Raw genomic sequence first — 27,210 nt, forward strand, 5'->3', positions numbered from 1 at the left:
CCACTCGGAGCCGGGCGGCGGCGGCAGCGGCAGCAGGTGGGTCCCTGCGCCCGCCGGTCCGTGGGTCGCTCGGTGGGTCTGGGCGCGGCTCGTGGGAGACTCGGGGCTGCGGTGCCCCGCGTGGGGCTGCGCGGTTCCTGTGGGAAGCCTGTCTGGGGATGGGATGGTTCTGTCTGGGGATGGAGAAGCACCGGCGGGCTGATGCGCGGCTGCGGGACCCTGCCTGGGGCTGTGTGTGTGCGGCGTTGGGGTCCTGCGTGGAGCTGGGGAGTTGTGTGGGAAGGGAATGAAGCTCTGAGCTGTTGCTGTGGGGTGAGGATGGGCTGGGGGTCCTCACGCCCTAGACATCCCTCCTCTCCAGTGCAGGGGATGGGAAGGGAGTTAAACCAGAGGTGCCCGAGCAGTGCTGAGGGACACTGGGGTGATGCTCTGGGGTGATGCCCTAGGGTGCTCTGGGATGCTCTGGATGGGGATAGCAGTGGCAGGATGCGGTCGCAGCGGGGAGAGGTCGGTGTCCCACCGTTTAAGCCAGCGGGATGGTGCTCGAGGGAGGGGATTTCTCTTTTCCCCTCTTTCCCCTCACCAAACGAGGCTCTGGTGTTCAGCTCCTATACTTCCTCTAATGCCACCTACCAAAAATACCCTACAGGGCGTATTGCACAAATACATAGTTTCATTGGCAGCAGGAATAAGTGATTGCACAAGGTAAATGTGACTATTTTTTAAGCATCTTCTATTTTTTCCTCCTCTCTGGGTACAAAATCTCTTTTAAAACTTTTGTTTTTAAAATGCACATTCAAGTGAGCCTGCACTTAGCAGGAAAAAGTATTTTATGTGGTGAGCTGTTAAGAGCTCCTGGGGGATAAATCTGTCCTCGGTGTGTCCCCAGCTCCAATGCTGCAGCCGTGTTCCTGTCCTCACTGGGATTGTGCTGCTGCTGGTGGGGAAAAGCTTGGAAAGTGATTGGAAAAAAAGTGGCTGGGAGCTGATACTGTGGGGGTTTGGAGGTGGAGTTTAAAAAGTGTGTCTCATAGCGAGTTATTAAACTGTTGAGGTGGATTTGGGACATCACTGAGGCATCAAATCCAGTTGGGATTACAAGTTAAAAAAGAAAAGTTGAAAGCAGATTGTTCTTTTCTTTAAAACATGGGGAAGCTACAGCCCTCCTGCCTCTCTCCCACCTCCCTCCCTCCTTGCCCTAAGAAGGGCTGGAGGGGAAGAAAATCATTAAATCCATTGGGCAGAGCCTGTATGTGGCTTTTATGGGCTGTTTTCCTGGAGGTGGGGTAGGTTTGGGTCAGGCGGTGATGCTGCGATTTGGATACGCTCAAGTTTTATCTCCAACCTGCTGTTCCCAAGCAGCAATAAATTCCCGGGGGGCTGAGAGTTTTGCAGCCCAAAGGTGGGGTGCTGGGGTCCCTCACTGGGAATGCTATGGTCTCTGGTAGGATGCTGGTCCTTGGCCCTGCTGTGTGATGTGTGATAACAGTAACACATGCAACGCAGGAGGATGAAGGTGAGGGTGCGATGGAGCTGGGTGCCTACAATGATGGGGTGCTGCTGGAGAGCATCAGATGTCTGGGGAGTTTTGGGCGGGTTTGGGACTTGTTCTGTAGAAAACGTGTGAATGTGTGAGAAAAAAAAAAACCCTAAACCAACATATTTCTGGTGCAGAGTTACCGCTTCTGCTGCAGCCTGCTGGAAGGTGACGGGATGTGGCCTCTCTTATGGTTTTGGGCTTGGAGGATGGAGTGGGGCTGGTGCTGGAGGGGTTTAGGGGGGAAGGCTGGCCCAGTACGGCTGCTTGTCTTGCCCGGAGCAGAGGTGGCTGCTGGGCTGACAGCTTGTGCACTTACTTTTCTTCTTTTTTTAAACAATAAAATAAAATAATCGTAGCTTCCCAAGGTTGTATTTGCCCAGCACAGGTCTGAATTATGTTGAGCTCCTTTCCCAGCGCTTTTAGAACATTTTTCCACTAGGATGAGCCAGAAAATAAGGACAATTCCCAAGTAAAAAACCTAGCTGCATCCTTCAGGAGCATCACTGCTGTGTAATTAGGTGTGTTTTAATTGCCAGCTTGCAGATTAGCTGTAAAGGTTGAGATGCTCAGCACTGAGACCCTGCTCTGTCCGGCCACAGCTCCCTGGGCTGGCTCAGAGTCGGGGGGGGAATATTCTTAAAGTATTTGAAGAACAATTTGTTCTCAGTTATTTCTACTTCTGTACTGTTTAATATTTTATTTTATATTCATTCTCTCATATATAAAGTTGTTACAGCCCCTTGAGGGAGCTCTGGAGCTCGTGCCGATCTCATGCATGCATGAGAAATAATAAGTTTCTTAGGAAAGTTGGGGGGTTTTATATTTGTTTAGTTTAATGATGCTGTATGTCTGTGGGTGTAAGGAAATGGCCATGAGTGTTCTAATGTACGAGTTGTTCTTGTAACTTGTTCGTCATGGCCCCGATGGGCTTTTTCTGTAATCGGTAACTGTGATCGAAATCAGGATTTCTGATTTTGCAAGTGAGTGTATTGGAAAATGAGAAAAATCGGAGTAAAACTGTCAGAAGCGAAGAGGTGGGTTGAGGAGGGACTGAGATTAACTCCTTTTCTGCCTCATCTTCATAAATGGTAGCATCACTCTTAGGAAATTAGCCTCGTTAAATCCAAGAGTACTTGAAATCAGAATACTTTTATCATAGAATCATAGAATGGCTTGAGCTGGAAGGGACCTTAAAGCTCATCCAGTTCTAGGGCAGGGACACCTTCCACTAGAGCAGGTTGCTCCAAGCCACTGTGTCCAACCTGGCCTTGAACACTGCCAGGGATGGGGCAGCCACAGCTTCTCTGGGCACCCTGTGCCAGCGCCTCAGCACCCTCACAGGGAAGAGCTTCTGCCTTAGATCTAACTCTAATCTCCCCTGTTGGAGTTTTAACCCATTCCCCCTTGTCTTATCACTATTTATGTTCAATTTAATCACTTAATTCAATATAAGGAGTTCTAGGAGGCACCGCCTCACAAATAGCCTCATCTCTGGTGTGTGACCCCCACTGTGGCTCCCTGCCTATCCTTCAGCGGTTCACATGTGTGTATGTGCATGCAGTCATGTTCACATGCATGTTTCCACTGGGCTGGTGGGAGTGAGGGTGACCTGGTGGGTGTGCAACATCGTCCCCAAAGCCACAGCATCCTCAGCATCATCCCGACCCTCTGGTACCTCGCAGTGTCCCCCAGTGATGGCAGTCCCGGTCCCCTGGTGTCAGTTTGACTGTTTGTGGCATTTCCTTCTCCTCTCCAAGAAATCCTGATTTGGCACGGGAACAGGCTGGTGTTTCACAACATGCCGGGAATTGCCGTTTGCCCGATAAAATTTGGCATTTATACAGCCCTGGTGCACACATAGCTTCATAAAAAAGGTCTCGGGTGCCGGGTTATTTCTGGCAATGACAGATGCCGAGTTGGGGATCCCTCCCCTGGGATCTCAGGATGTTGCCAAGTGCTTGTGCATGGGGATAAGTGATAAAATAAGGATAAAACACACATTCCCACTGCTGTGGGTGAGAGTGACCGGGTGGAAAGTTGTTTGGAATCTGTTGCAAGCAGTGAGATGCTTTTAGAAATTAAAAAAGATTAAATAAATCCAAGTTTAATTGCCAGATTTATTCTGGAAAAAAAAAAGGCTAGATTAGAACAGAATTGGCAAACAAGGTGTTCCTTGTTTATTCCCGTTTGGTATTTATTTTAGTTCCCCCAAGCTGTCTTTTAAAATGGGATTTGCTCCATGTTGGTGTAGCTGCTGCCAGGAGGATGCTCCGTGGAGGGGTCAGCTTTAGCAGACTGTGCTGTCCAGGGAAGGGAACTTCATGTTTTATAGCCAGAGGTGGAATATTTCTTTCCAGTGTCCCGAAAAGCCTGGCTGGGTCTGTTCTCCCTGCTTGTTTTGACCAGGGGAGAAGACACGATGAAAAGAGCCTGCTCATTTTCGATGGCAGAAACCCCAGTCTGAGGTTGCCAGGGAGTGGGTAGCGGGATGTTAAGTACTTTCTCACTTTTTAGGGGTGGTTTATGTAACCTGCTTGGCTATATTATTGTATTTTTTCCCCTCTCCAGTTACATAATCCTAATTTCGGAAAGCGTTGGGAAATTGAGTTCCCTGCTGTTCTGTGTCTGTGAATAATGGCCTCTGAGCTTGTTCCGATGCTGCGCTGGGCCCCTCTGCCAGCCATCTCCCGCGAAGCTCAGGCAGGGCTGGAACAGCCCTTTCTACACTTCTTATCACTGGTTTTTAACTTATTTTTTATGTTTTACCATCATCCGAGGCTACGTTAGCCCCTCCAAGAGTGGGATGGGTGCATGCTGGTGCCTCTCCCTGCTGATGCAGAGCAGAGGCTTTGCTGCTGGCTCTGGCGTTCCTGTTTTTTCCAGTATTTTTGGGATGTGCCACTTGTGGCAGAGGCTTGTTGTGATTTTTGTGCTGGGAGCAGCTGAAATCCTCAGGGGTAGGAGCAGAAGAGCATCAGTGTGTAAAACCCTTGACCGCATCCCGTCCCTGGTACCGTCTCCCCTTGAAAGAGCAACAACCCAGAAATGTTTATGGCTTTTGCTTTTCCCAGTATATGTTTGTGTTTTGGAATAAAAGAGAAGGAAAAATATATTGCTTGGGGTTTTTTGCCCATTTTACATTAGAGGGTGTTGTGTTTCTGGGCACCCATGCTGAGGGGATGGACCTCGGGCTGCTGATGGGGTGCTTGCAAGAGAGTCGAAAGGAGCTTTATCCCTGCAACATCTTATTTGAATCAACCTGGAAGGAACTGGTGCTTTGATAATAACGAGATTATGTTTAATGGGTTTATATTGTAAACTGTGGTTGGGGGGCAACATCTTGCTGAAAGTCTTTTGCATGTTGCCGTGGCTCCTGGGGGATGCAGACGGGCTGAACCCATCTTTCTGTTGGAATATTTATCCTGGCAGGAAGCAGCAGCTGTCCTGCTCACTTGTTCCTCTCACTGCAGCTGAAACTTGAGGGCAGCCTCTTCTTCAACGTATTTAAAAAGGAAAAAAAAAATTAGTTATGACTTGGATCTTAACTAAAACCACTTCAGAACCTTAAAAGTATTAGCTAGTCAAAACGATTAGCTAGGCAGGTGTGATGGGAACGCATGCTGTTGTCTTTAAATTAGCCTCATGCAGTAGTTTCCTTTCTTCCTTTTGGTGTTCTCTTAATTGCTTAAAATCCTTCCCTTGCCGCCTCTCTTCTGTTACAGCACCAATAGCTTCTGGTCCTTGGGAGGTGATGGGTGACCACGTCTCTCCCCAGGGTGTCCCACAGGGCAGGTGGCACTGCGATGCTCAAGGGATGCTTAGGGGGTACCAGGATCTCCATGGGCAGGAGGAGTTATCCCTGGAGCAGCAACTGTGGATAAAGGAGACTCACTTTGGTCCCTGGTGGGTCATGGTTTGCCCTGGGCAGGATGGAGGTTCATCAGGGTTTTGGGCCATGAAAGCAGCTCTGTTTGTGTTTTGGCTTTTTGTTTGAATCAGAGTTGCCATGATGGGCCTGATGGGATGTTAGCTGCTTGCACAATGTGCATGCTAGGATGTAAATCAATCTGTGCGAGTCTCGCTCAGCTAGAGATAGTTTAGATTTGATGGCTTCCCTATTTATGTTAAAGGAGGGGCAGGAAGTCAAAAACATAATTAATCTTGAATTGAAGCTGTCATGTATGAGTGGGAGAAGTGGCACTCAATGTCTGGGTGCATCCTTCTGTGTCAGGATGGAGCTGAGGGTTATGTGGTGCTGCTTTGCTCAGGTTTAAGAAGGTCGTGTTTTCTTAGGAATCCCAATTTTAATTTATTCCCAACTCAAATGCCATCTTCCTGGGTCTCTGCTCCTCGAGCTGGTGTTCCAGGAGCCTTAAAACACCCTTGTCCTGGGAAAATCATTGCTCTGGGCTTCCCTTTCCTGCAGCACGGGGACTGTTCACTCAGGAAGTAGGGTCTCTTCTCCCAAGGAACAAGTGACAAGACAAGAGGAAACGGCCTCAAGCTGCACCAGGGCAGGTTTAGATGGAGATGAGGAACAATTCCTTCCCCAGAGGGTGCTCAGGCATTGGAACAGGCTGCCCAGGGCAGTGCTGGAGTCACCGTCCCTGCAAGTGTTCACGCACCGTGTAGCCGAGGCCTCAGTGCCATGGGTTAGTGGTGGCCTTGGCAGTGCTGGGGAATGGTTGGACTGGATGAGCTTAAAGGTGTTTTCCAACCTGGTTGATTCCACGATTCTCTGATTTTATTAGAAAAACTAGTTTTTGTGATTAAGGGGAAGCAAAACCACAGTGGGACAGTGCAGAGAGCCCAACTACTGTGCTGATTGGGCTGGTCTTTATTATCTGTCAGTGGCTGTGCTGGGATCGAGGCTTGTCACCAAGCTCTTGCGTAGCTCGAGGGCTGGGATTTGGGGCAGTGCTCATGGCATTTGGAGTGATGCTCACCAGGATTTGGGGGTCCCATGTTTCCCTCCGCTGGTGCATTTAGATTTGCTGGTTTTAGCCTGACCTTTTGCATGTTAAAGAAACTCCCTCCTGTGTTGCAATCCAAAGCTTTTAGGGCTGTTGTGGTGCCGTGGAAGTGCTTTGTGCTAAGTAGGTCTAAAAAAACCAAACCCCTGCTCTTATTTTTCCATCCTGTTAATTTTCATCCTGACTTTCAGCAACGGTCAATAAAAAAGTTGGACAGAATATAGCCTTTTCTTTTTTTCCTTTTTTTATTCCTCCTTTTTTTAAGCTGATGGTAAGATGCTAAATGCTGGTTTATGGAAACAGCAAGTCAAAACATTGTCCCGTGGCTGCAGGGAGCAGAGGAGCTGCCATGGGAGCTTTTGTCCGTGGTCTTATCATCCCTTTCTGACCATAGTGGAGCTGGGTCTGTGACTTAAAACAGCTGTCTCTGTTCTCCCTTCATCTTAAACCCTGTTTGAGGATAAAGTGCATGTGTGTTTTTTTTATGTTACTATCTCATTTTTAACTTTTTCCTCTCTTCTTTACCAGGTATTGGTGTGAAATCCTCACCCTGTCTCTGAGAGGGCACCTCCAGACCCTTTCTGGACTTCGACACCTTCTCCAGCGGTTGCATGGTGGCAAGGTGAGACCCCTCAAAACCCATGCCAGCCTTTCTCTTCCTTTCCCCTCCCATGAGCCTCCAGGAGGCATCTGCGACAAAAAGTTTCCATTTGGAGCTGGCAAGTTCCCGGTATGCTGATTTCTAGGAAACGTGGCTCAGGATCGTGTGCTTGGTGAAACCCTAGCATGTGTGATACCTGTCTGTCCTCAGCCTGGGGTCGGACATCTGCATCCCATTCTCTGCTCTGAAAATAGGAATTTTCTCCTATTTCTCCAGCCTGGGAGATAGCGACATTTATGTGGAGAGGGAACTGCAAATGGCTTGGGTTTATGGTGTGGATTTTTATGCAGTGTGTGCTGGTGTTGTACAGTGTGCATCCTCCTGGAGCCATGGTTCCATCGTTGGAAAGGCACATGCAAAGAGGAAAGGGCTTTGAGGTAGGTGGGGCCCTTAGTGACATGGTTTATTGATGGATTTGGCAGTGCTGGGGTAAAGGTTGGACTTGATTTTAAAGGTCTTTTCCAACATGGTAGAACCATAGAATCAGTGTGCCCATTGCGTTTCTGCAAGTGCCCATGCAGTGACCTGGCATCGCTGCCAGCCTGAAAAGCACACGCCATTGGAGGATAACAAAGGTGGGGAAGGCACCAGCCATTGCCCAGCTTAAAAAGACACCAACAAAAGCCCTTTGTTTTACCTGCTTTAAAAAAAGTAGACAAAAAATGTTTACTTATTTGATGCAGCAGCTGAATTAATGTCTGTTTGTGGCAGTTCTAAAATGAGGGACAAAGCCACAATGCTGCTTGTATATTGGGGTGTGCAGGAGGATGCTCGGCCTGGGCAGCCTGGCCCATTGCAGGCAGCTTGATTGTATATGGGCATCGACTGCTCATGAGCATCAGTCGTGGTGATGCTGCTCTTAATCTGGAGGAGGGAACGATAATATTTGCAACTGCTGGTGCCAGTGCATAGGACAGTGTTTGGGAAACCAGCAGATTTGCAAGGAAGGAAGGATGCAGCCCTGTTGCTTTTGAGCAATTAAAGGAGTTGATGAGAAGATGCTGCGAGGGCTGGAGCAGCTCTGCTCTGGAGCCAGGCTGAGAGAGCTGGGCTGGGGCAGCCTGGAGAAGAGAAGGCTCCGTAAGGGGAGACCTTAGAGCAGCTCCAGGGCCTAAGGGGGCTACAAGAAACCTGGAGAGGGGCTTTGGACAAGGGCCTGCAGGGACAGGACAAGGGGAATGGCTTTAACCTGCCAGAGGGGAGACTGAGATGAGCTCTGAGGCAGAAGCTCTTCCCTGTGAGGGTGCTGAGGCGCTGGCCCAGGGTGCCCAGAGAAGCTGTGGCTGCCCCATCCCGGGCAGTGTTCAAGGCCAGGTTGGACACAGGGGCTTGGAGCAACCTGCTCTAGTGGAAGGTGTCCCTGCCTGTGGCAGGGGGTTGGGACTGGATGAGCTTTAAGGTTCCTCCAACCCAAACCATTCCATGATTCTATGAGTTTATATTCCTTTAGCAGGGCTGAGAACAGGTGTGTGCTGGTGCCGTGGGTCAGGATGTGCTGGTCCAAGTGAAGCACATGTCGTGCGCTTACAGGAGGCTTCTGAACTCGCAAGCCTCCTTGTTTGCTCAGCTAGAAGCTCTTTAATATATTTTATATTAATTAATGCTGAGATAGATGCAGACTGTGTCCAGATGTCGAAACCTCTGGCTTTTAAAGTTTGTTTATTATAGCTCTTAAGTTACAGATTATTACACTGAATTTTCAGATCATCCAGTAGAGTGGGGACTGATTAAAAGCAAACAAGTGAAACCTCCAAACCCTTTCCTTCAGCAGTGAGGAATAAATTTGTCCTTTTGTGGGGCCTGGGGAGGATGGAGTTGGTGGCTTTGGGTCCTGAGTGGTGACTGGAGGTACAGACCAGACCCCAGCACCGGGCATGGAGCTCAAGCAGGGGTATTTGGGGGTTTACAGGCTCCTGCAAGGGACTTTGTTTCAGAATGGAAGGAATCAAGTTGTGCAAAGCTGCCCCAAAACAGTTTTTTCCTGGGCTGTGCTCTGGATTTTTTAACTCTCTTCCCTATTGCTTTTATTCTCTCTGCATGGAAATCCCTTCCCTCTTGGTGTCCTTTAATTGGTGCTCTGATGCATTGCAGAATTGCTGCACCTCTGGGATGAAGAGGATGCCCCAGCCTGAGGGGGTTTAACTCTTCACCACCCTCTCTCCTCCATATTTACACCCCAGGGACACAAAGCAGTGTGGGTGATCAGAGGGTTTAACCTGGCTTCATTGACAGTCTTACAACATTAAGCTTGTGGCTAACAGCAACAGGAGAGCAGGATCTGCCTCTCGTGTCAGAAATACCCAGAGGCTTTTGCATGGGGTAATGAATTAATCCCCTTCCTATATCTGGGGCACATATGCTCCTGTAACGGGAAGATGCATGCTCTCATACCTCCAGCAAGCTTTCAGGGCTCTCGCCAACAGTCCCCAGCTCCCCAGGAGTTAAATTCAGGGAGTAGCAGATATTTCCCCCCCACACACAACTGTTTGTTTTGCATTAATTGGGATTTTGGACTCCAGCCAGTCTCCTTCTGTCACTCCAAACCGGAGATAAGCGGGAGCAGCGTGGTGTTTTCTTTAACCTAGTTGGAGCCGTTCTCACTGGATGGAGAAGTTTTGGGCTCTTTCATAATGTGGACCTCATCTTAATAGCCGGTCTTGTGGGCTCCATCCCTCCCACTGCTTCTGACGCAGAGCGTGTCCCCTCCCGCCCGCCTTGGCCAGCTTCCCTGGATGACTCCACTAATTGCTTACGTAGAAAAATAATGAGAAGGATGCGTATGGTATATTTTTAGATGTCTCTTGGTGGGATTTAGCAACCGGCAAACCAGAGCCAGCACCTCCTCATCTGTCTTCTGCATCCCAGCGGTGGCTGCTTGGTGGACCTTGGGAGGTTCTTTCTTAGGAGGTGGAATTTCTTACACAAGCTACTCTCCTTTTGGGCTCCTCCTGGTCCTTAATACCGTAATAAAGGGGTGATGGATGCAGTTTGTGTCCCTGGTGCTGCACAGGATCTGTGTTGGGAAGCCCTGAGCCACAGTGCCAGTGATGGGCACCACCACTCCTTACTCATCCCCAGGCAGATGGCCATGGTGGTGGTACGTTGTTTGGAGACCATCTCAGCACCCAAATCATAGAATGGTTTGGTTTGGAAGGGACCTTTAAAGCATATCTAACCCAACACCACCGCAGTTATCAGGGACACCTTCCACTAGAGCAGGTTGCTCCAAGCCCCTGTGTCCAAGCTGGCCTTGAGCACTGCCAGGGATGGGGCAGCCACAGCTGCTCTGGGCACCCTGTGCCAGGGCCTCCCTCATAAAACATTGCTTCCAAAGTAACCCATGGTGTCTTTTCCAGTGTGTCATCATCCGGAGATGATAAGTCTCAACACCAGCGTTGCTTTTTTTAGTGTTTTTATTTAGGTTTATTATTTAGGAAAGGGAGCAGACACAAAATCTTATTCAATATTACCCCAAAGCCTGTGATAATTGAGCACTGCAGCAAGTAGTTCCCTTATTTTTCTGCTTGCTTCTTCCATTGCAGGACTCTTTGTGTCTCGATGGCTTCCTGTGCTGGCGGGGTGGCGGGTTCCAGCTCTTCCCTTTCCACCCGGGTGCGAGGAGCTCAATTCTTCTTGCAGCACGACTTATCTGCCCTTGGAGCTGAAAACATCCTTTCTTTGCTCTCTTTGAATCCTCCGAATAAGTGATTTCTCCTGCTGGTTAACATCAGCTTCCACACCAAAGACTGTGGGAAAGTTTCGCAATTAGAGTGACTTTAATAGTTCTGGTTTATGTCTTAAAAACCCCATCGCTTTTCATTCTCCGTCACATGTTTCCTTGATTACGTGTCACACAGCAGTGCAGCTACCAAAATAGCCTGATGGTCTGAAGGAAATCATCAGGAAATATGGTTTTTAAACCATAGGCAATTCTCTTTTCACCAGGCATTGTTGGATAAAGAATGTTTGACGAAAAGGCTTTTCTGGCACCTTGGTGATGACGTTGGGAGTGTGGAGCTCCAGCAGAAAAAAACCAATTTCTTTGAGTCTTGCTGTGAATTTTCTCTTTATCCACCCAAATATTTGGGATTCTTCTGGTGTTTGGGTTTAGTTTTTGGAGAAGATGCTTGCTGCGTGTTCAGGTCTTTCAATGCAGGAGGATGCTTTGCTCGCCTGAGACTTGGAGCTTGCTCTGTCTTTTTGGGGTGTTTTTGGTGGGCAAGAGAAAGCAAAGTTTGCCTGGGGTTAATGTGCTGCTTTCTGAATTACAGTGTCTCTGACAAAAAGGTGATTCCTTGTGGGAAATCATCTTCAACTGTATAAAAAACCCTCAAAAGGCAAATGCTAACCTGGTGCATGTATTTCTAGCACCTATACCCAAGGGGTGCTCACCTCTATGAGCCAGAAGGGGATGGGTGAAGCTTGGTGGGCAACCTGATCTAGTTGAAGATGTCCCTGCTGATTGCAGGGGGGTTGGACTAGATGAGCTTTGAAGGTCCCTTTGAACCCAAACTATTCTATGATTCAGTGGTGGCCACCAGGCTGAAGGTGAAGTCTGGGGACTGCTGTGAGCATCCCCACTGCTGTGGCCAGACAAAGCTGAGGGGCTGTCCCTGTCCCTGGGCACTGCACATTGGGGTTTCCTGTGCCCTATGGTTCAGCAGAGCCTGGGTGGCCCCTGGGAAGGGATTTTCCGCTCTGTATGCTTGATATGTGCTCAAAGCTTCCTGCCCTGGCCCCACAGCAGCAGAGCGAGCAGCTTATTTAACCCTTTCCTCTTACACCACCTCCTGTGGTCCTGACAGGCTGACAGGGTGCGTGTCGTGTCTCCCCAGGTCCAGGGCTTATGCAAGGAGACCATGACCACTGATGAGGCCACCAAGAGCGAAGGGGAGGTGCAGGCGGCGGCTCTCGCTGAGCGTGGGGAGGACATCACACCAGCTCGAGACCGAGGGGTCCTGAAGGTGAGGGGGGGCTGCCAGGAGGGTCCTGCCTCTCTTTCTTCATTCTGAGTTGCACAGTCCCATTGGTGGGCTGCATCTCCAGCCCTTGGGGTCATGTAGTACTTCAAGGGCTGCAGGATTGGTTTCTTCTCTTTGAAGGGCAAAGGAGATGAGCATCACTTGTAATAAAGAAGGATGGAGTGGTATTTGAGACTGATGGGTTCAGGCTGCTCAATCAATTTCACTGCTATTGTGTTCCTAATCAGATTATTAGCTGTAAATCCACAAGGCATTTTTGTGTGTGACTCAACAGACATTAGAAAGAGCACATTACTGAGGTCATGCAGTCTGCTCCACAACCCCTTTTTCATATTCAGGGCCGTTTCTGGATAGTTCTGCTCCCCAGCGCTTGTTCTTCTCCAGTTGAATAGGACCTTTCCTCTAAGAATAGCATCCTCCCCTGCTCCATCCTCAGCTCGAGAACTGCATGTTCCAGGCTTGTAGCATTCAAAAGAAGTGTTGACAAGAAGCGAGTAGTGAAATGACACACCCCTGCGAGTAAGATGTGTACGGACAGAAAGCGAGTGCGGTCGCCTTCGCGTCGGGTTTCGAAGCACTGTGTTTATCCAGGCAGCGCCGCAGAGAACGGGCAGGTCTCAGCTCCCAGCCCTGTCCCGTGGGGTTTATTTTTAGGGGCTGATGGAAGGACAAATTGAATGGCTCCCCCTCAAGCCTTCCTTGGTTTAGAGCAGCACCGAGGTGTATATGCATGTGTGTATATAGATTTTTATGTATATGCATGCATATATTTATATGTATGTGTACGTGTGTGTATATATTTATATATATGCATGCATGTGGTTTATGTATAAAAGTGCATGTGTGTGTGTATATATGAAAATGCACGTATGCCTATATATCTTATATCTAGTATCTATATATCTAAATCTATGTAATATCTAATACCTATATCTATAGCTAATATCTCTAGCTAATATTGATATCTATATCAATATATGTTTCTATCTAATATCTATGTATCTATGTCTATATCGAATATCTATCTATCTCTCCATATGCATCCTTAGCTGTCCCACAGCCTTCCTTTCTCACAGGTGGTTTCTCTCTCTCAGATCATTAAACGACCTGGGAGTGAAGATGAGTCCCCCATGATTGGGGACAAGGTTTATGTCCACTACAAAGGCAAACTGGCCAATGGTAAAAAATTCGACTCCAGCCGCGATCGGAACGAGCCCTTTGTCTTCAGCCTGGGCAAGGGTGAGCTGGGGAAGATGGGATGACCCTGGGGGTGGTGGGACCCTGTTGCTTGATAGATGGTCTGTGTCAGCCCTGCATTAAGTGACTTCTTAAAAGAGGGTGCTTTTTCTTGGGGTGCCATCCTCGTAGCACGCAGGCTGGATATTACCTGGGCTGCTGGTTGTTCCCTCCTGCCTTACATCTGCCTCTCTCCTAGGTCAGGTAATCAAGGCATGGGACATCGGGGTGGCTACCATGAAGAAGGGAGAGATCTGCTACTTGCTGTGCAAACCCGAGTACGCGTATGGCTCTGCTGGTAGCGCCCCCAAAATCCCCTCCAACGCCACCCTCTTCTTTGAGGCAAGTAATGCCGGTGAGCCGGCGCGTGGATGAGTCCCTTGCTCCCTTCCTGCCTTGCCAGCCAGCTCAGAAAGGAAGAAAAACCCACCCAAAACCAACAAAAAAACCCCAGCTTGGATTCCTGAAACGTGTCCCTCTGCTCCAGGAACCGCTGCCAGGGTTTTCTCAGAAATGTGTGTCTGAGCTGGGAGGCTGGGACTGAAACTCCGGCTGGGGAGAGCCCCAGTGCCGGGGCGAGGGTGGGCAGATTCCTGCTTTAAACATGTACATGGGAAGGAGAAAGTGGCTGGGAAATGCCTCCGGGTGCTAAAAACCCATTCATGCCATGGGGCGGTTGGAGAGCCAAGGTTTTGGCGCAGGGTAGGGATCGTCAGGACCAGGCGATGGGAGGAATGGGTCTGTCCACTTTTAAAGCTGAGTCCTTCCAAGTCAAGTGGGGACAAAGCCATGGGTTGGAGCTGGTCCTGTCACAGAATGAAGGCGAAACTCCTGCCCACGCTGGTCCCGGGCAGCTTTTGCAGCATCCTGCAGCAGTGACTGTGTTGTACCCTTACAGGCTTAATAAACTTATTTTTACTGTTACTTTGTGTTGTGCTTCAGGTACTGGATGTGTCCCAATTTCTAATAAATTGGGTGTATTATGCTGTGGCTTGGAGCTTGCTTTTATGGGCAACTTCTGCTCGGCAGCTGAATGGAGAATTAGTTGACTTGGCTCTCCAGCCAGGGGATGAACTGCTGCTCTGTGGCTTCTCTGTTGTGTTTTCTCTTCTCCTTCCCCTCACCCTGAGCTTTGCGCACCTTTTCTTTATTGTTTTATTTTTTAGGTCGAGCTGCTTGACTTCAAAGGTGAGGACTTGTTTGAGGATGGAGGGATAATCCGGAGGATCAAGAGGAAGGGAGAAGGTTACTCCAACCCTAATGAAGGTGCTACAGTGGAAAGTGAGTGCTGGTTGCTCTGGAGGGGGGGTGCTGCGGGGCAGGCTCATCCTTCCACCCCCTGGCAAGGAGCTGCTGGCAGTATGTAGGTTGTAGGTGGTTGTGCACCATGGTGGAATGCTGTGACATCCATCTGGAGGCTGGATGAGATGGTAGGGGCTGGAGAGCAGTGGTTCACTGCCTTTCTGGGGATGCTCCTTGAGCTTTCCTTGGCTCTGCCAGAGATGCTGTCTGGAAGGGTGGATTGGCCATGTGAGCAGCCAGAGATGTTGGAGGGACCACCGCAGTTGTAACCTGTGCTCTGTTCTCTCAGTTGCATTGGCAAACATTGCTGCGAGCCCTGGAGCTGCTCAGCCAGAGTGAGGATAAAGGAAGCAAACTCTCACATGGGGTTTCAGGGCTCTGGCATCTCCCTTGACCCTTTTGCATCCATTGTAGTGCCCAAGCCGCTCTGGGATGCCAAAACCCCCAGCTGTGCCTTGCCTGGAAAGCATCAGTAGCCAGGACATCCTCCCTTAATGACATCCCTTTTGGTCACTGACACTGGTGCTCAGCAGCTTCTCTGGCCTCATTGTTAGAATCACAGTCTCATTTGGGTTGGAAAGGACCTTAAAGCTCATCCAATTCCAACCTCCTGCCACGGGCAGGGGCACCTTCCACTAGAGCAGGTTGCTCCAAGCCCCTGTGTCCACCCTGGCCTTGAACACTGCCAGGGATGGGGCAGCCACAGCTTCTCTGGGCACCCTGTGCCAGCACCTCAGCACCCTCACAGGGAAGAACTTGTTTCAACCTTCGTGGTAGTTCTGGTGGGTTTTATTGCACCTTTTGCAGAATGGAGCCTTTTCTTCCCCTGCAGCCAGAGGGGTGCTGAAGAGGGTAGGGAGGGGCTCTTCATCAGGGACTGTAGTGATAGGAGAAGGGGTAATGGGTTTAATCTTAAATAGGAGAAGTTCAGGTTAGATCTAAGGAAGAAGTTCTTTACTGTGAGGGTGGTGAGGCACTGGCACAGGTTGCCCAGAGAAGTGGTAAATGCTCCATCTCTGGCAGTGTTCAAGGCCAGGTTGGACAGAGCCTTGGGTGACATCATCTAGAGTGAGGTGTCCCTGCCCATGGCAGCGGGGTTGGAACTAGATGATCTTAAGGTCCTTTCCAACCCAAACCATTCTATGATTCTGTGAAATTAATACACAGGGTTTGCTGCGGCCAGGGTGGTCTCAGCTGATACAGGTGAATGAGGAGCTTGGTCCCGTTGGGCTCTCCCTGTTCTGATTCTGTTTCTGGAGCAAACATTACTCGGGTCTGGACAGGGGAAGCCAGGCTCATTTATCGTGGAGTAGATGATCTTAAAGGTCTTTTCCAACCTAGTTGATTCTATTCTTTTTCCTTCCCAAGAACCACTCAGCCACAGACTGAGAGCTCGCTCTGTACGGGAGCATTTCCTTTCTCTCTTTCAGAGCTCCCGTACACAAAGATTAACTCCCTTTCGCGAAGGAGAAATTGGATCTGAGCTGTGACAGCTCATAAAGCTCCCTGCCTTAGATGACTGGTTCTTCTAACGAGGCTTTCTCTTAAGGAAAAATGAGTTTTTGACTCAGATTCCACTGTCTGCCTCTCCTGCAGTGAGCATTCTAGCTGGGGACCAGCTGCGAGCCGAGCTTCAAGCTGGCTCCACTCCCCCAAAGATTAAACTAAAAGACTAAATATAATGGCAATCATCACGGATCCAGCATTCCTCTTTATTTTGATGATGTCTGAGCACTTCACAGGCAGCGCTGTGCCCAGTGCGGAGGATGGGGAGAGCCCTGGTTCCTCTGTGGTTGTTCCCTTTGCAGCTCGAGGGTTTCTGGAACATGATGATGCTTTAATGGCTCAGGAAGGGACTGAAGCAGGAAGGGGGGGAGAACCAGCCAGAAATCATCTCTCTGAAGGACGTAAGGAGCCAAAAATGAGGCTCCTCATATGCATGATACCGCGCAGCCTATTATGCCTGCTTTACCTATTGCAAATGAATGCATCCATCAGAGCAAACACTGCAAGCAGGAGCACGCATGTGGTCAGGATCATGGTGATGGATGTCCTGCCTGTGGAGAGGGCAGAGATAGGGAATGCTGCGCTGATCCTGCCGGCATCATCCCACTGCCTCCGTTCACAGCTTTCATGGCCCTTAATTCATTTAGTCCTATACATCCCTCTCCATCCAGGGGCTGGAGACCCTTAAATACATCACTGTGAGAGAGAACAAGGAGGAGCCACACCAGGCTGCCCTGCAGTGAGTAGTTTGGGTGCAAATTTACACCTTGAATCCTGTGTTCAGTTCTGGACCCCTCACTACAAGAAGAGACATTGAGGTGCTGGAGCGGGGCCAGAGAAGAGCACTGGAGCTGGTGCAGGGCCTGGAGCACAAGTGTGATGAGGAACGGCTGAGGGACCTGGGGAGGTTTAGTCTGAAGAAGAGAAGGCTCAGGGGGGACCTTCTCGCTCTCTGCAACTGCCTGACAGGAGGATGGAGCCAGGAGGGGGCTGGTCTCTGCTCCCAAGGAACAAGGGATGGGACAAGAGGAAACGGCCTCAAGCTGCACCAGGGCAGGTTTAGGTGGAGCTGAGGAACAATTCCTTCCCCAAAGGGTGCTCAGGCATTGGAACAGGCTGCCCAGGGCAGTGCTGGAGTCACCGTCCCTGCAAGTGTTCACACCCCGTGTAGCCAAGGCCTCAGTGCCATGGGTTAGTGGTGGCCTTGGCAGTGCTGGGGAATGGTTGGACTTAATGGTCTTGAAGGTCTTTTCCAACCTGGTTGATTCTAGGATTGTATGAAATACGCTTTTTTTAAATTAAACCCAAAACCAAGAAGTGCAGCACTGTTCATGGCGGGCACTGTGCTGGGATGGCACAGCAGCCATAGGGACAGCACACAGCCCATGCTGGGGCATGGCTGTGACCCATGGGAGCAGCGATGGTTTCTCTGAGCCATGTATTTGGGAGGTGCATCCCAGCTGTAATTAGGCTGGAAGAAACTACATTTCCAGGAACAAGCATCTCTAGGCTGGAGTTTTGAAAGCTTTTATTTAGGTTTTAAGTTATACAGATCCTAAATTCACAGTTCTGGTCCTTAAAACCTGAGCTGCAGTTGAAATCTGGCATTCCAGCTTTTGTTACAACCTTTCCCCCCCCCCCATCCCTCCTCCTTCTCCGTTTTTAATCTGAGTACAAATTGCTGTCAGCACATCAAGTTCGTGTGCCAGCCGTACTCGGTACACTCTGTTCTCAGCTCTTCAAAAACAAAATCGCTGCAGGCACCGAGAGAACAATAAGTCAGAGCTGCAACCGGAGTGATGTTCCTTCGGAGGCTTCCCCCCCCCCTGTAATCCAAGAGCAACTGCAACCAGCTGACCTGCTCCTGGAAACCCAAGTGGAGATTCCCCCCCCCACTTCACCCGGTGTGCAATTAAAATAGAGCAAAACTATCCTTGAAGGGAAGGATTGCAGCATCCTCCTGTGCATCCTGTTCTAAAGAGGGACCTTCCTGTTGCTGCTGCATCCCGCTGGGGACAGGGAAAAGGGGAGAGCTGTAGTGCTGCTGCTTTGGGGTTTGGGGATTATGGATCCATACTTGCTGGGAACCTGCATGGTGCTGTGGGTTACCTATATTTTAGGCTGAATTTTCCACTTTCTTATGCCTAAGACAACAGCCAGCTTGGTTTTGGGTAGTGCAAAAGCAGAGGTCAGCCCTGGAGGAGCTGAATTTGCCTTTTGTCCTCATCCCAAGCCGGGTGAGCACGCACGTGGCCACTGCATGCCAGTGATGGGTGCAGGATGTGTTCCAGGGTGCTGCTGAGCTTGTGAACATCCTGTGCTCTGCTGCACACTCAGGTCCCGGTGTGGCTTTGGTGGCAGGAGCAGGGTGACAAGGCAGAGCTTGGTGTCCTGTCCCTGTGGTGGGGAGAGCATCCTTGGGTGGTGGTATGACGGTGTAGCTGGACCTGCCCTAGGGATGGGGCTCTGCTGCGGACTCGCTTAGTCAGTGAGTCTCATTCTGGTGATTTTCCATAGGTCCTGGGGCAGGGAAGTGTCTGTGGGGCAGGGATGGGTGGGTTTCCTTCATCCCAGGCTGCAGCTCGCCTGTATGGACCCTCTTGACTGTGTCTGGCACAGTGTCTGCTTTGGCTTGTCCTTGCACTTGCCTCCTGCCGCCCTGACACCAGGGTGAGGGGCTCAGTGCACATCCTCGGGTCACATCCTGCTCCCTCTGCTCTGTTGCGAGCAAAGGTAAAGCTCATGTCCTTCCATGCTGCAGAGCCTTTAAGCACGGTTTTAACCACATGAATGCCCACTGTGAATTTTCCTCCTAACAAGCCTTTTTTGTTTGTTTTGGCTTTTTTTTCCTAACGGTACATTAGAGTTCCTTATGAAACTGCTTTTACTTTACATTTGCCTGCACGTGTTGTGCCTTGTACCCTGCAAGCAGAGTGCAGAGAACATAAAACTGTCCCCAAAGCTTGGAACGTCTTCGGAATGGAATAAATAAAGAATAATCTTGCTGCAGAAAGCCAGCCAGCAATACCAGGTGGTGAATGTGCCAGGTACCCGGTGTCCGCTCCGGCTGCGCTTCTGCCAGCATCTGGGGCTGTTATTGGTTGGAGATTAAAAGGGGAAAAAAAAAGAGAAAAGGAAAGTTTATCTTGTACTTTGAGTTCTCGGAGGCAGGAGAACACAGCCTTGTTCTCGAGGTGGAAGGCAAGGCTGTATAGCACTGTATAGGAGATCTGTAATCACCATGATAAACTGTGTGGCTGCATGCCAGGAGCAATATCCAGTTCCAGTAAGACTTGACTCGTGCAGTTGAGTACGAGGGGAACATATTAGTCATGATGTTTATCTGTTGTCTGGTCCTTGGGTAGACGAGATAGGCCTGCCTTGCTCGTCAGCAGTGTTTCCAAGCCCTCCCCATCCCTTTCTGCTCACCAGGGGCTCTTTGGCTACCCCCAGCCCTGTGTCTTCCCCACTTCCAGAGCTGGAGGCTTTGCCTGATTTCAGGAGATCTGTTTTATATCCTCCTCTACAAGGTGTTTTGTCTGGAGCCCACCTTGTCTTTGTTTGGGTGGCTCCAGGTGCAGTCCTTCCCTGTCCCCTCTTCCCCTCGTAGTTCATCTGGAGGGATTCTGTGGCGGCACCAGGTTCGACTGCAAAGACGTGAAGTTTATTGTGGGCGAAGGGGAGGACCATGACATCCCCATTGGCATTGACAAAGCCCTGGAGAAGATGCAGAGGGGAGAGCACTGCATCCTCTACCTTGCGCCACGGTAAGGAGCATGCCTGCAGGGACACCTTCTAGTTTTAAGCTTCCAGCATCCAAAGTTGGTTTAGCACTCATGGAAAACATGACCCTTCAGGAGAGCCTTGGGTTAGCAGTGCCAGCAGGGATGGCAAGAGTGACCAGTGACGTGTAGACAGGAATCTTGAGATGCTTCAAAAAATCAGGTAAAAGGGTTTTATCAAAGTCCTGTGGCTGAAAGGAAAATGTCTCCCTGGAAATCGCATGGGGTGTGTCTTCACTGGATGGAAACCTGTGTAAAAAGATGGATTTGATGCAGCTGGAAAGGATGATTCCCATTGTATAATGCATTGAGTGTTGTCAGATATCCTTGTGGAAAATAACATAGAATCAAGATCTCAGAATCCCAGACTGGTTTGGGTTGGAAGCAACCTTGAAGCTCATCCAGTTCCAACCCCCTGCCAGGGCAGGGACACCTTCCACTAGAGCAGGTTGCTCCAAGCCCCTGTGTCCAACCTGGCATTGAATGCTGCCAGGGATGGGGCAGACACAGCTTCTCTGGGCACCCTATGCCAGCGCCTCAGCACCCTCACAGGGAAGAGCTTCTGCCTCAGAGCTCATCTCAATCTCCCCTCTGGCAGGTTAAAGCCATTCCCCTTGTCCTGTCCCTACAGGCCCTTGTCCAAAGCCCCTCTCCAGGCTTTTTGTAGCCCCTTTAGGCACTGGGAGCTGCTCTAAAGTCAGCCAGGAGCCTTCTCTTCTCCAGGCTGAACAAGCCTGGGGCTGAACATCACCTTGGCCCCAAAATACTAGAAAGCCGCAGACATGGAGTTGTGTGTGAAATGGGAATTGGCAACCTGGTCTGAGTTCATGGCCAAACGCTGCAGAAAGGAAGATTCTGCCCTCCTCTGACAGCTCCTTCTGCCCGGTCAGGTACGGCTTTGGCGAGGCAGGGAAGCCGAAATACGGCATCCAGGCGAACGCGGAGCTGGTCTACGAGGTCACGCTGAAAAGCTTCGAGAAGGTGAGGGCAGGAGCCCAGGTTCCCTTCGTAACACCCACCCTTTGTCCCTGGCGTGGCTGCAGCCCAACCCCTGCTGCAGGGGAGACGTCACCAGGGATCTCTGTGTTCTTGATTTGTTCTTTTCTGTTGGTTTGTTTTCTTAGCCTGGCTGGGCTCCAAGGCTGGTTCTCTTATTTGTTCCTCGCCTTGTTCCTTTTGTACTTTCTTATGTTTTGTTTTCTCCTTTCATTTATTTTTCTTCTTTTTTGCTATTTTTCCCTTTCTTTCCCCTGCCCTGGGCTGCACAGATACATGTATGTGTCTCCAGCTACTGTGCCCATTGGGAGACTGGGGACGGGAAGCAGGAGATGCCCATGAGATGGGGCAGGTGCTGCTGTCCCACATCCCTGGCTGGCTCTCTTCCTCACCCATCACTCCGGTCGGAGCAGGAGCAAGACCTGCCACATCTCTCTGCTGTGGGGTGTTTCTCTCCACCCTCCTCCTGCCTTTTTGGAGTGTCAGGGGTTTTCCTCCTGTAGGGTTCAGGTGGTCAAACCACTTTGGCTCAGTGAGAAGTCCCAAACCTGGTGGGCATTCCACTGTTCTAAAAGTCTTCAAGTCTTCACCCCTATGCATGCTCTGGGTATATCCTCATCCCCAAAGCTGCTGGATCTACCCTCTAATACTGCCCTGAGGAGCCCTGCTTGTTACAATCAATCCTGGAAAGCCATGTGGTCCTGCCAGATGCGGTGGGCTGCCACTGGGATTGCTCCAAGTGTTCCTTTGCAGGCCAAAGAGTCGTGGGAGATGGACACAAAAGAGAAGCTGGAGCAGGCTGCTGTCGTCAAGGAGAAAGGCACGATGTACTTCAAGGTTTGTAAGCTTGGGGATTGTGGAGCAAGGGAGGTAGATGTAAATTTGTGTTGACCATCAGATACATGACTTAGTAGCAGTGTTGGAGAGGCTGTGTCATAGGATCATAAAACCACAGACTGGTTTGGGTTAGAAAGAACCTTAAGATCATCCAGTTCCAACCCCCTGCCACAGGCAGGGACACCTTCCACTAGAGCAGGTTGCTCCAAGCCCCTGTGTCCAACCTGGCCTTGAACACTGCCAGGGATGGGGCAGCCACAGCTTCTCTGGGCACCCTGTGCCAGCGCCTCAGCACCCTCACAGGGAAGAACTTCTGCCTAATACCAAATCTCCCCTCTTTGAACCCATTGCCCCTTGTCCTATCACTACAGTCCCTGATGAAGAGTCCCTCTCCAGCATCCTTGTAGTGTCTTCTCTGGGGAACAAGGGATGGGACAAGAGGAAACGGCCTCAAGCTGCACCAGGGGAGGTTTAGATGGAGATGAGGAACAATTCCTTCCCCAGAGGGTGGTCAGGCATTGGAACAGGCTGCCCAGGGCAGTGCTGGAGTCACCGTCCCTGTTCACACACCGTGTAGCCGAGGCCCTCAGTGCCATGGGTTAGTGGTGGCCTTGGCAGTGCTGGGGAACAGTTGGGCTTGATGAGCTTAAAGGTCTTTTCCAACCTGGTTGATTCTGTGATTCACAGGGGCTGCACATCAGCAGCTCCAGCCAAGCCCCAGTGGGTTTGTAGGTATTTGGCATCCTCCTTCCTTCATTTATTTGTTGGACACCCTCCATTGAACTCTTAACCTGTTTGCAGGATGTTTCGGGAGCAGACCGAGTGTTGTCGGCACGGGTTCCTCTAGCCTCTTTTTCTTTGATCCATCCCAGGAAGGCAAATACCTGCAGGCAGTGATTCAGTATGGGAAGATCGTGTCCTGGCTGGAGATGGAGTATGGCTTGTCTGAAAAAGAGTCGAAAGCCTCCAACTCCTTCCTCCTGGCTGCCTTCCTCAACCTGGCCATGTGCTACCTGAAGCTGCGAGAGTACGCCAAAGCTGTGGAGTGCTGTGATAAGGTAGAGGTGCACAAGACAGAGGGTTGGAGCATTCTCTCCTTGTGCATGTTTTCATTGGGAGTTTGGGAGGTTTTGAGTTTCATTTTGTACAAGAAGCAATTTCCAAATGGCAGTGCGATGGTGGCACCATTTCTTCTGCACCTTGAGGTCTGTCTGGATGCTGTGTGCATCCAGAGTGCCTTTTGGGGTTCAAAATCCGCCTGGGCATGGGTTTAGGACAATCCAGATCCACGGGAGTGGATGCTGCATAGGCTGGCAGCCTTAAGATGCTGTTTGGGTCTGCCTGGGCTGGATATGGGCCTTTGGTGCTGATCTGGGTACGGCAGGGACAGTCTGCTAGAGCTGCAGCTGATCTCCATTGAGGGGTGGGATGGGGCTTTGCCAGTCCTCTAAAGAGCTGCAACCTCATCTTTGTCAGGAAACTATTAATTGTTTTATAAAAGGCTTAGATTTGAGCATCTTGCACATGGGATTAAGGCTAGTTGCCTTAATCTAAAAGGTAAATCATCTCCGAGATGCATGTGTGGCTTTTAGTAAAGGAAAATAATGTTATTGCTAAAGCAGGGACACAGAAGCACATTCAATCCATCGATTCCCTCGCCTCTGAGTTCCCTGTGCTCCTCTGGGCTCATGTTTAGCATTTATGCCTGATTAGAAATCAGGCGTAAATGCTAACCATGCCTGTGGGTTTGTCTCCCATCAACTCAGCTACTCTCAGGGGGATTTTAAGCCAAGAGAAATAAGTAAACCATGTTATCAACCTGCCAGCTGCTGATGGAGATGAGTCAGTTCTTCTTGAGCAAGATGCAAGTGCTCTGGAGACTTGAAGTGACCTCGTCCTAATTTCTGCACATTTAATGAGGTTATGACCCTAAGGGGATCTTTTGGGGGGGCTCCAATTTGCTAATGGGGACCTGTGTGTTTGCAGGCACTAGGACTGGACCAGGACAACGAGAAGGGTTTGTACCGAAGGGGCGAAGCCAGGTTATTGATGAACGAGTTTGAGCTGGCAAAATGTGACTTTCAAAAAGTGCTGGAAGTGAATCCACAGAACAAAGCAGCGAAATCCCAGATCTCCGTGTGCCAGAAGAAAACAAAGGAACACAATGAGCGGGACCGGAGGATCTACGCCAACATGTTCACAAAGTTTGCAGAGAGAGATGCAAAGGTGCGTGTTGCCTGTTTTTGGCCATCTAGCAGGATGCTCAGCAGGTTTGTAATGCAAAGAGATGGGTTAAAACCAGTTGAATTACAGATCAGGTTGAGGACGGAGGGATAGAGCCTGCTGCAATGGGAAGAAGTGGTTTATTTCTGGGTCTCTCTTAGGCAAAGGCTGCCATCACATGCTCAGTTATCAATAGAAGTATTTGTGGTGCGAGCTCCCGAGGGCTGATAACAGGGTTGGCATTTGTACTTGATTTTGCTGTTCCCAGCCAGTAAGTGTTGATGACCTCTTGGTCACCGGTAAAATGAAATGTCATTCTGTCTCTGGCAAGTCCAAGGGTATTTTGAGACATGATAGTATGGATTTCCTGCAGCTGGTAAGGCAGTAGCCTGCTCCTGTGCTCATATGGAGAGATCACTGTCTCATAACAGGCTCACATCCAACATTCCTCTGAACAAAACCTGGTGTACTGTAACAAGAGAGGACATGGCTTTGCAAGCCATCTGTGTGGGTCATTTATGGTTTAATCTCTCCTGAACTGGTGCCTGGAGGTTGAGGCTGTGGAATAAGTGACCAGGGAGCAGTGTGCCGGGATAACCAGCTCACGTCGGGGAGAGTGATGGCTGGAGCAGGCATGGGGCTGTGCCGTGCCTTAGTGCTCCTCTCCTGCCCCCACAGCTGGTGTATGGGCTGTTACCTACAGCTCAGTCCCATATATCCCCACTCTGATGCTGCTGCCTTATCTCCTTATCCCTCTGCCCTGTTCCCCTCTCCAGGCTTGCTTCATGTCAGTGCCCTGCTCCCATCATAGAATCAGACTGGTTTGGGTTGGAAGGGACCTTAAAGCTCATCCAGTTCCAATCCGCTGCTGCAGGCAGGGACACCTTCCACTAGAGCAGGTTGCTCCAAGCCCCTGTGTCCAACCTGGCCTTGAACACTGCCAGGGATGGGGCAGCCACAGCTTCTCTGGGCACCCTGTGCCAGCGCCTCAGCACCCTCACAGGGAAGAGCTTCTGCCTCAGAGCTCATCTCAATCTCCCCTCTGGCAGGTTAAAGCCATCCCCCTTGTCCTGTCCCTACAGGCCCTTGTCCAAAGCCCCTCTCCAGGTTTTTTGTAGCCCCTTTAGGCCCTGGAGCTGCTCGAAGGTCTCCCCTTAAGGAGCCTTCTCTTCTCCAGGCTGACCCAGCCCAGCTCTCTCAGCCTGACTGAGGTGGGTCACATCATTCCCAGGGGATCCCATCCCTTCCCCAAAGGCTTGCTGAGCTGATGAGGTGTAACCTTGGCCAGCTGCTGAGCCAAGAAAACAGAAGCCTCCAGTGTGAACTGCAGTAGTCTATAGGCAGGGGGGATCTCACGTGGGAAAGAATTCCCAGGATAGGAATTTTGGTTTAGTGGTGGCCTTGGCAGTGCTGGGGTAAAGGTTGGACTTGATGATCTTAAAGGTCTTTTTCAACCTTGTTGATTCTTTGATTCTATGATTTGCCTGCCCTACCAGGCTTGCCTGCACCCATCCCCAGCATCACTGTAACTGCTTGCTCCTTCTCCTGTTCCCAACTGTGTGCTGTATTTGCTGTCTTGCAGGAAGCAGCTGGCAAAATCCGGGTTGAAAAAGCAGAGAGAGCAGCTTGTGAAAAGGGGTCAAAAACTGGTGCTGAAGATGAAGATGCTGAAGGACATGTATGATGGAGGAGGAGGGGAAGGGAGAGCCTCCTGCCCATAGAAGAAGGTTGCTGCCAGACCTCAGGACTCGCCAGTGTTTTCTTGTAAAGCTTGTTACAGTTTGTGTGATCGTGGAAGCAAAAAAGCACCTTGCAAAGGAAAATCCGAATCCTGTCCCACCGCCCTGGGCCGAGCGGGAGCGGCGGGACGCCGTGGGACCACCGCACGTGGAACAAATAGCTTGGAAACGGAGAGAAAGACAAAAATAATAATAAAAATTGAAACTCTTGCCTCTTGGGAGGTTTCCATAGACAGCTCGTCCCGGCTCCTTTGGCTTCGTGTCGGCTGTCGGCGCAGCATCCTGGGTCCTCCTGGGATTGGGACGATGATTGGGAGATGCTCCTTGTACACTGCAGTGCTGCCTCTGGTTGTATCTGGCACAGGATTGCGTTGCTGGTGCCAGGGAGAGGAGCGCTGCTGGCATAGGCATGGGGGGCACCCAGCTCCCCACAGCACCCCGTGGTTTGACACCCGTGAGTACTTGCTGGAGTGGTCACAGAAATGGGTTTTCTCTCCTGGTAGCTTCTTGTGTGTGGCTGAAAGGGTTGCAGTGTCGCGCCGGGGATGAGGGTGAGGACCTGCGTCACCTCCACTGCAGCCACTTGGTGATAGGATGTACCTTGCCTTAACAAGGGTTTTGGTGGGCATTTTACCCTTTGAAGAAGCCAGTTTCTATGTCCTTGGAGAGTAAAACCTGTCCAGCTGCACTGCTCACAGGCACCCTATCCTTCAGCAGCCATCTTTAAATGATTTTATTGCTTATTTGGGCTCCATACAGGGGGGAAAAAAAGAGCAGGTTGACACATCGTTGGATCTGAGCTGGTACCAGGGGTTCACAGCTTGCTGCTGTGGTGAGGGGGGCACATCGTGTCTTTCCACCGGTGCTGCTGCCACTGTGGCCATAGTCACCCTCCATCCTAAAGGGACACTGTCAGAACAGCTTTAGTTTTCCTGTCTGTTCTTTGTAATGCCCCTTTTGGAGCTTAAAAATAAACAACTGAATAAAAGAAAAGAATAAAGAAGTGTTTTCTCTGGATCCTGCTCAGCGAAGGGGGTTGCTGGAGGGAGGACTTGGAGATGCCCTAGCTCCAGCAAGGGATTTGTTAAGGAATTACTGATGCCCCTTTTTACCAGCACCATCTTTGGGGATGCTGCTTGGGGTCTCAGCTGCTTTTTCCACCCTGGGGGTAGGGGTTATCCTAATGCTTGTATGTTTTTGCCAGTGTCTACTTTGGGAAGGGGCTCCTGGGTGGATGGAGGAGGTTTGTGTACCCTTGGTGAAGGTGTAGAGGGAACAGAGTGCCATGCAGGTCCCTCGACACCCTCTGCCTGTCCCATTTACACCCCCACTGCCACAATCTTGGGGGGGATAAATCAGATTGAGTTAAAATTGCTCTTGTTTAGTCCCATCAGGTGATACCTAAAGCATCATTTCTCAAGCCTGCCCGTTTT

General features: G+C 50.3%; 1 protein-coding gene across 3 annotated transcripts; it reads left to right on the plus strand.

Moving 5' to 3' along the window:
• FKBP5 (FKBP prolyl isomerase 5) lies at positions 1–26,770 on the plus strand. 3 transcript variants are annotated; one of them, XM_030473467.1, is made up of 12 exons: positions 1–36; positions 7,042–7,135; positions 12,010–12,138; positions 13,251–13,395; positions 13,592–13,734; positions 14,559–14,673; positions 19,811–19,967; positions 20,873–20,963; positions 21,732–21,815; positions 22,688–22,873; positions 23,802–24,041; positions 25,621–26,770. In XM_030473467.1, exons 3-12 carry the CDS (start codon positions 12,034–12,036, stop codon positions 25,720–25,722), a joined length of 1,368 nt encoding a protein of 455 aa, XP_030329327.1. In that variant the 5' UTR covers positions 1–36; positions 7,042–7,135; positions 12,010–12,033; the 3' UTR covers positions 25,723–26,770. The 3 variants fall into 3 exon arrangements, with proteins under 3 accessions (XP_030329327.1, XP_030329326.1, XP_030329328.1); XM_030473466.1 differs by lacking the exon at positions 1–36 and adding an exon at positions 10,717–10,786 and having other exon boundaries at positions 7,045–7,135; XM_030473468.1 differs by lacking the exons at positions 1–36; positions 7,042–7,135; positions 12,010–12,138 and adding an exon at positions 12,715–12,876.
• The last annotated feature ends 440 nt before the right edge of the window (positions 26,771–27,210 follow it).

The sequence above is a fragment of the Strigops habroptila genome, chromosome 18 (genome assembly GCF_004027225.2).
Source record: "Strigops habroptila isolate Jane chromosome 18, bStrHab1.2.pri, whole genome shotgun sequence".
Classification (NCBI taxonomy): domain Eukaryota; kingdom Metazoa; phylum Chordata; class Aves; order Psittaciformes; family Psittacidae; genus Strigops; species Strigops habroptila.

Coding starts and splice junctions, on each gene's coding strand:
- FKBP5 (XM_030473466.1), top strand. Junction 13,396..13,591: donor TGTCTTCAGCCTGGGCAAGG/GTGAGCTGGGGA, acceptor CCTCTCTCCTAG/GTCAGGTAATCAAGGCATGG. Junction 14,674..19,810: donor TGAAGGTGCTACAGTGGAAA/GTGAGTGCTGGT, acceptor TTCCCCTCGTAG/TTCATCTGGAGGGATTCTGT.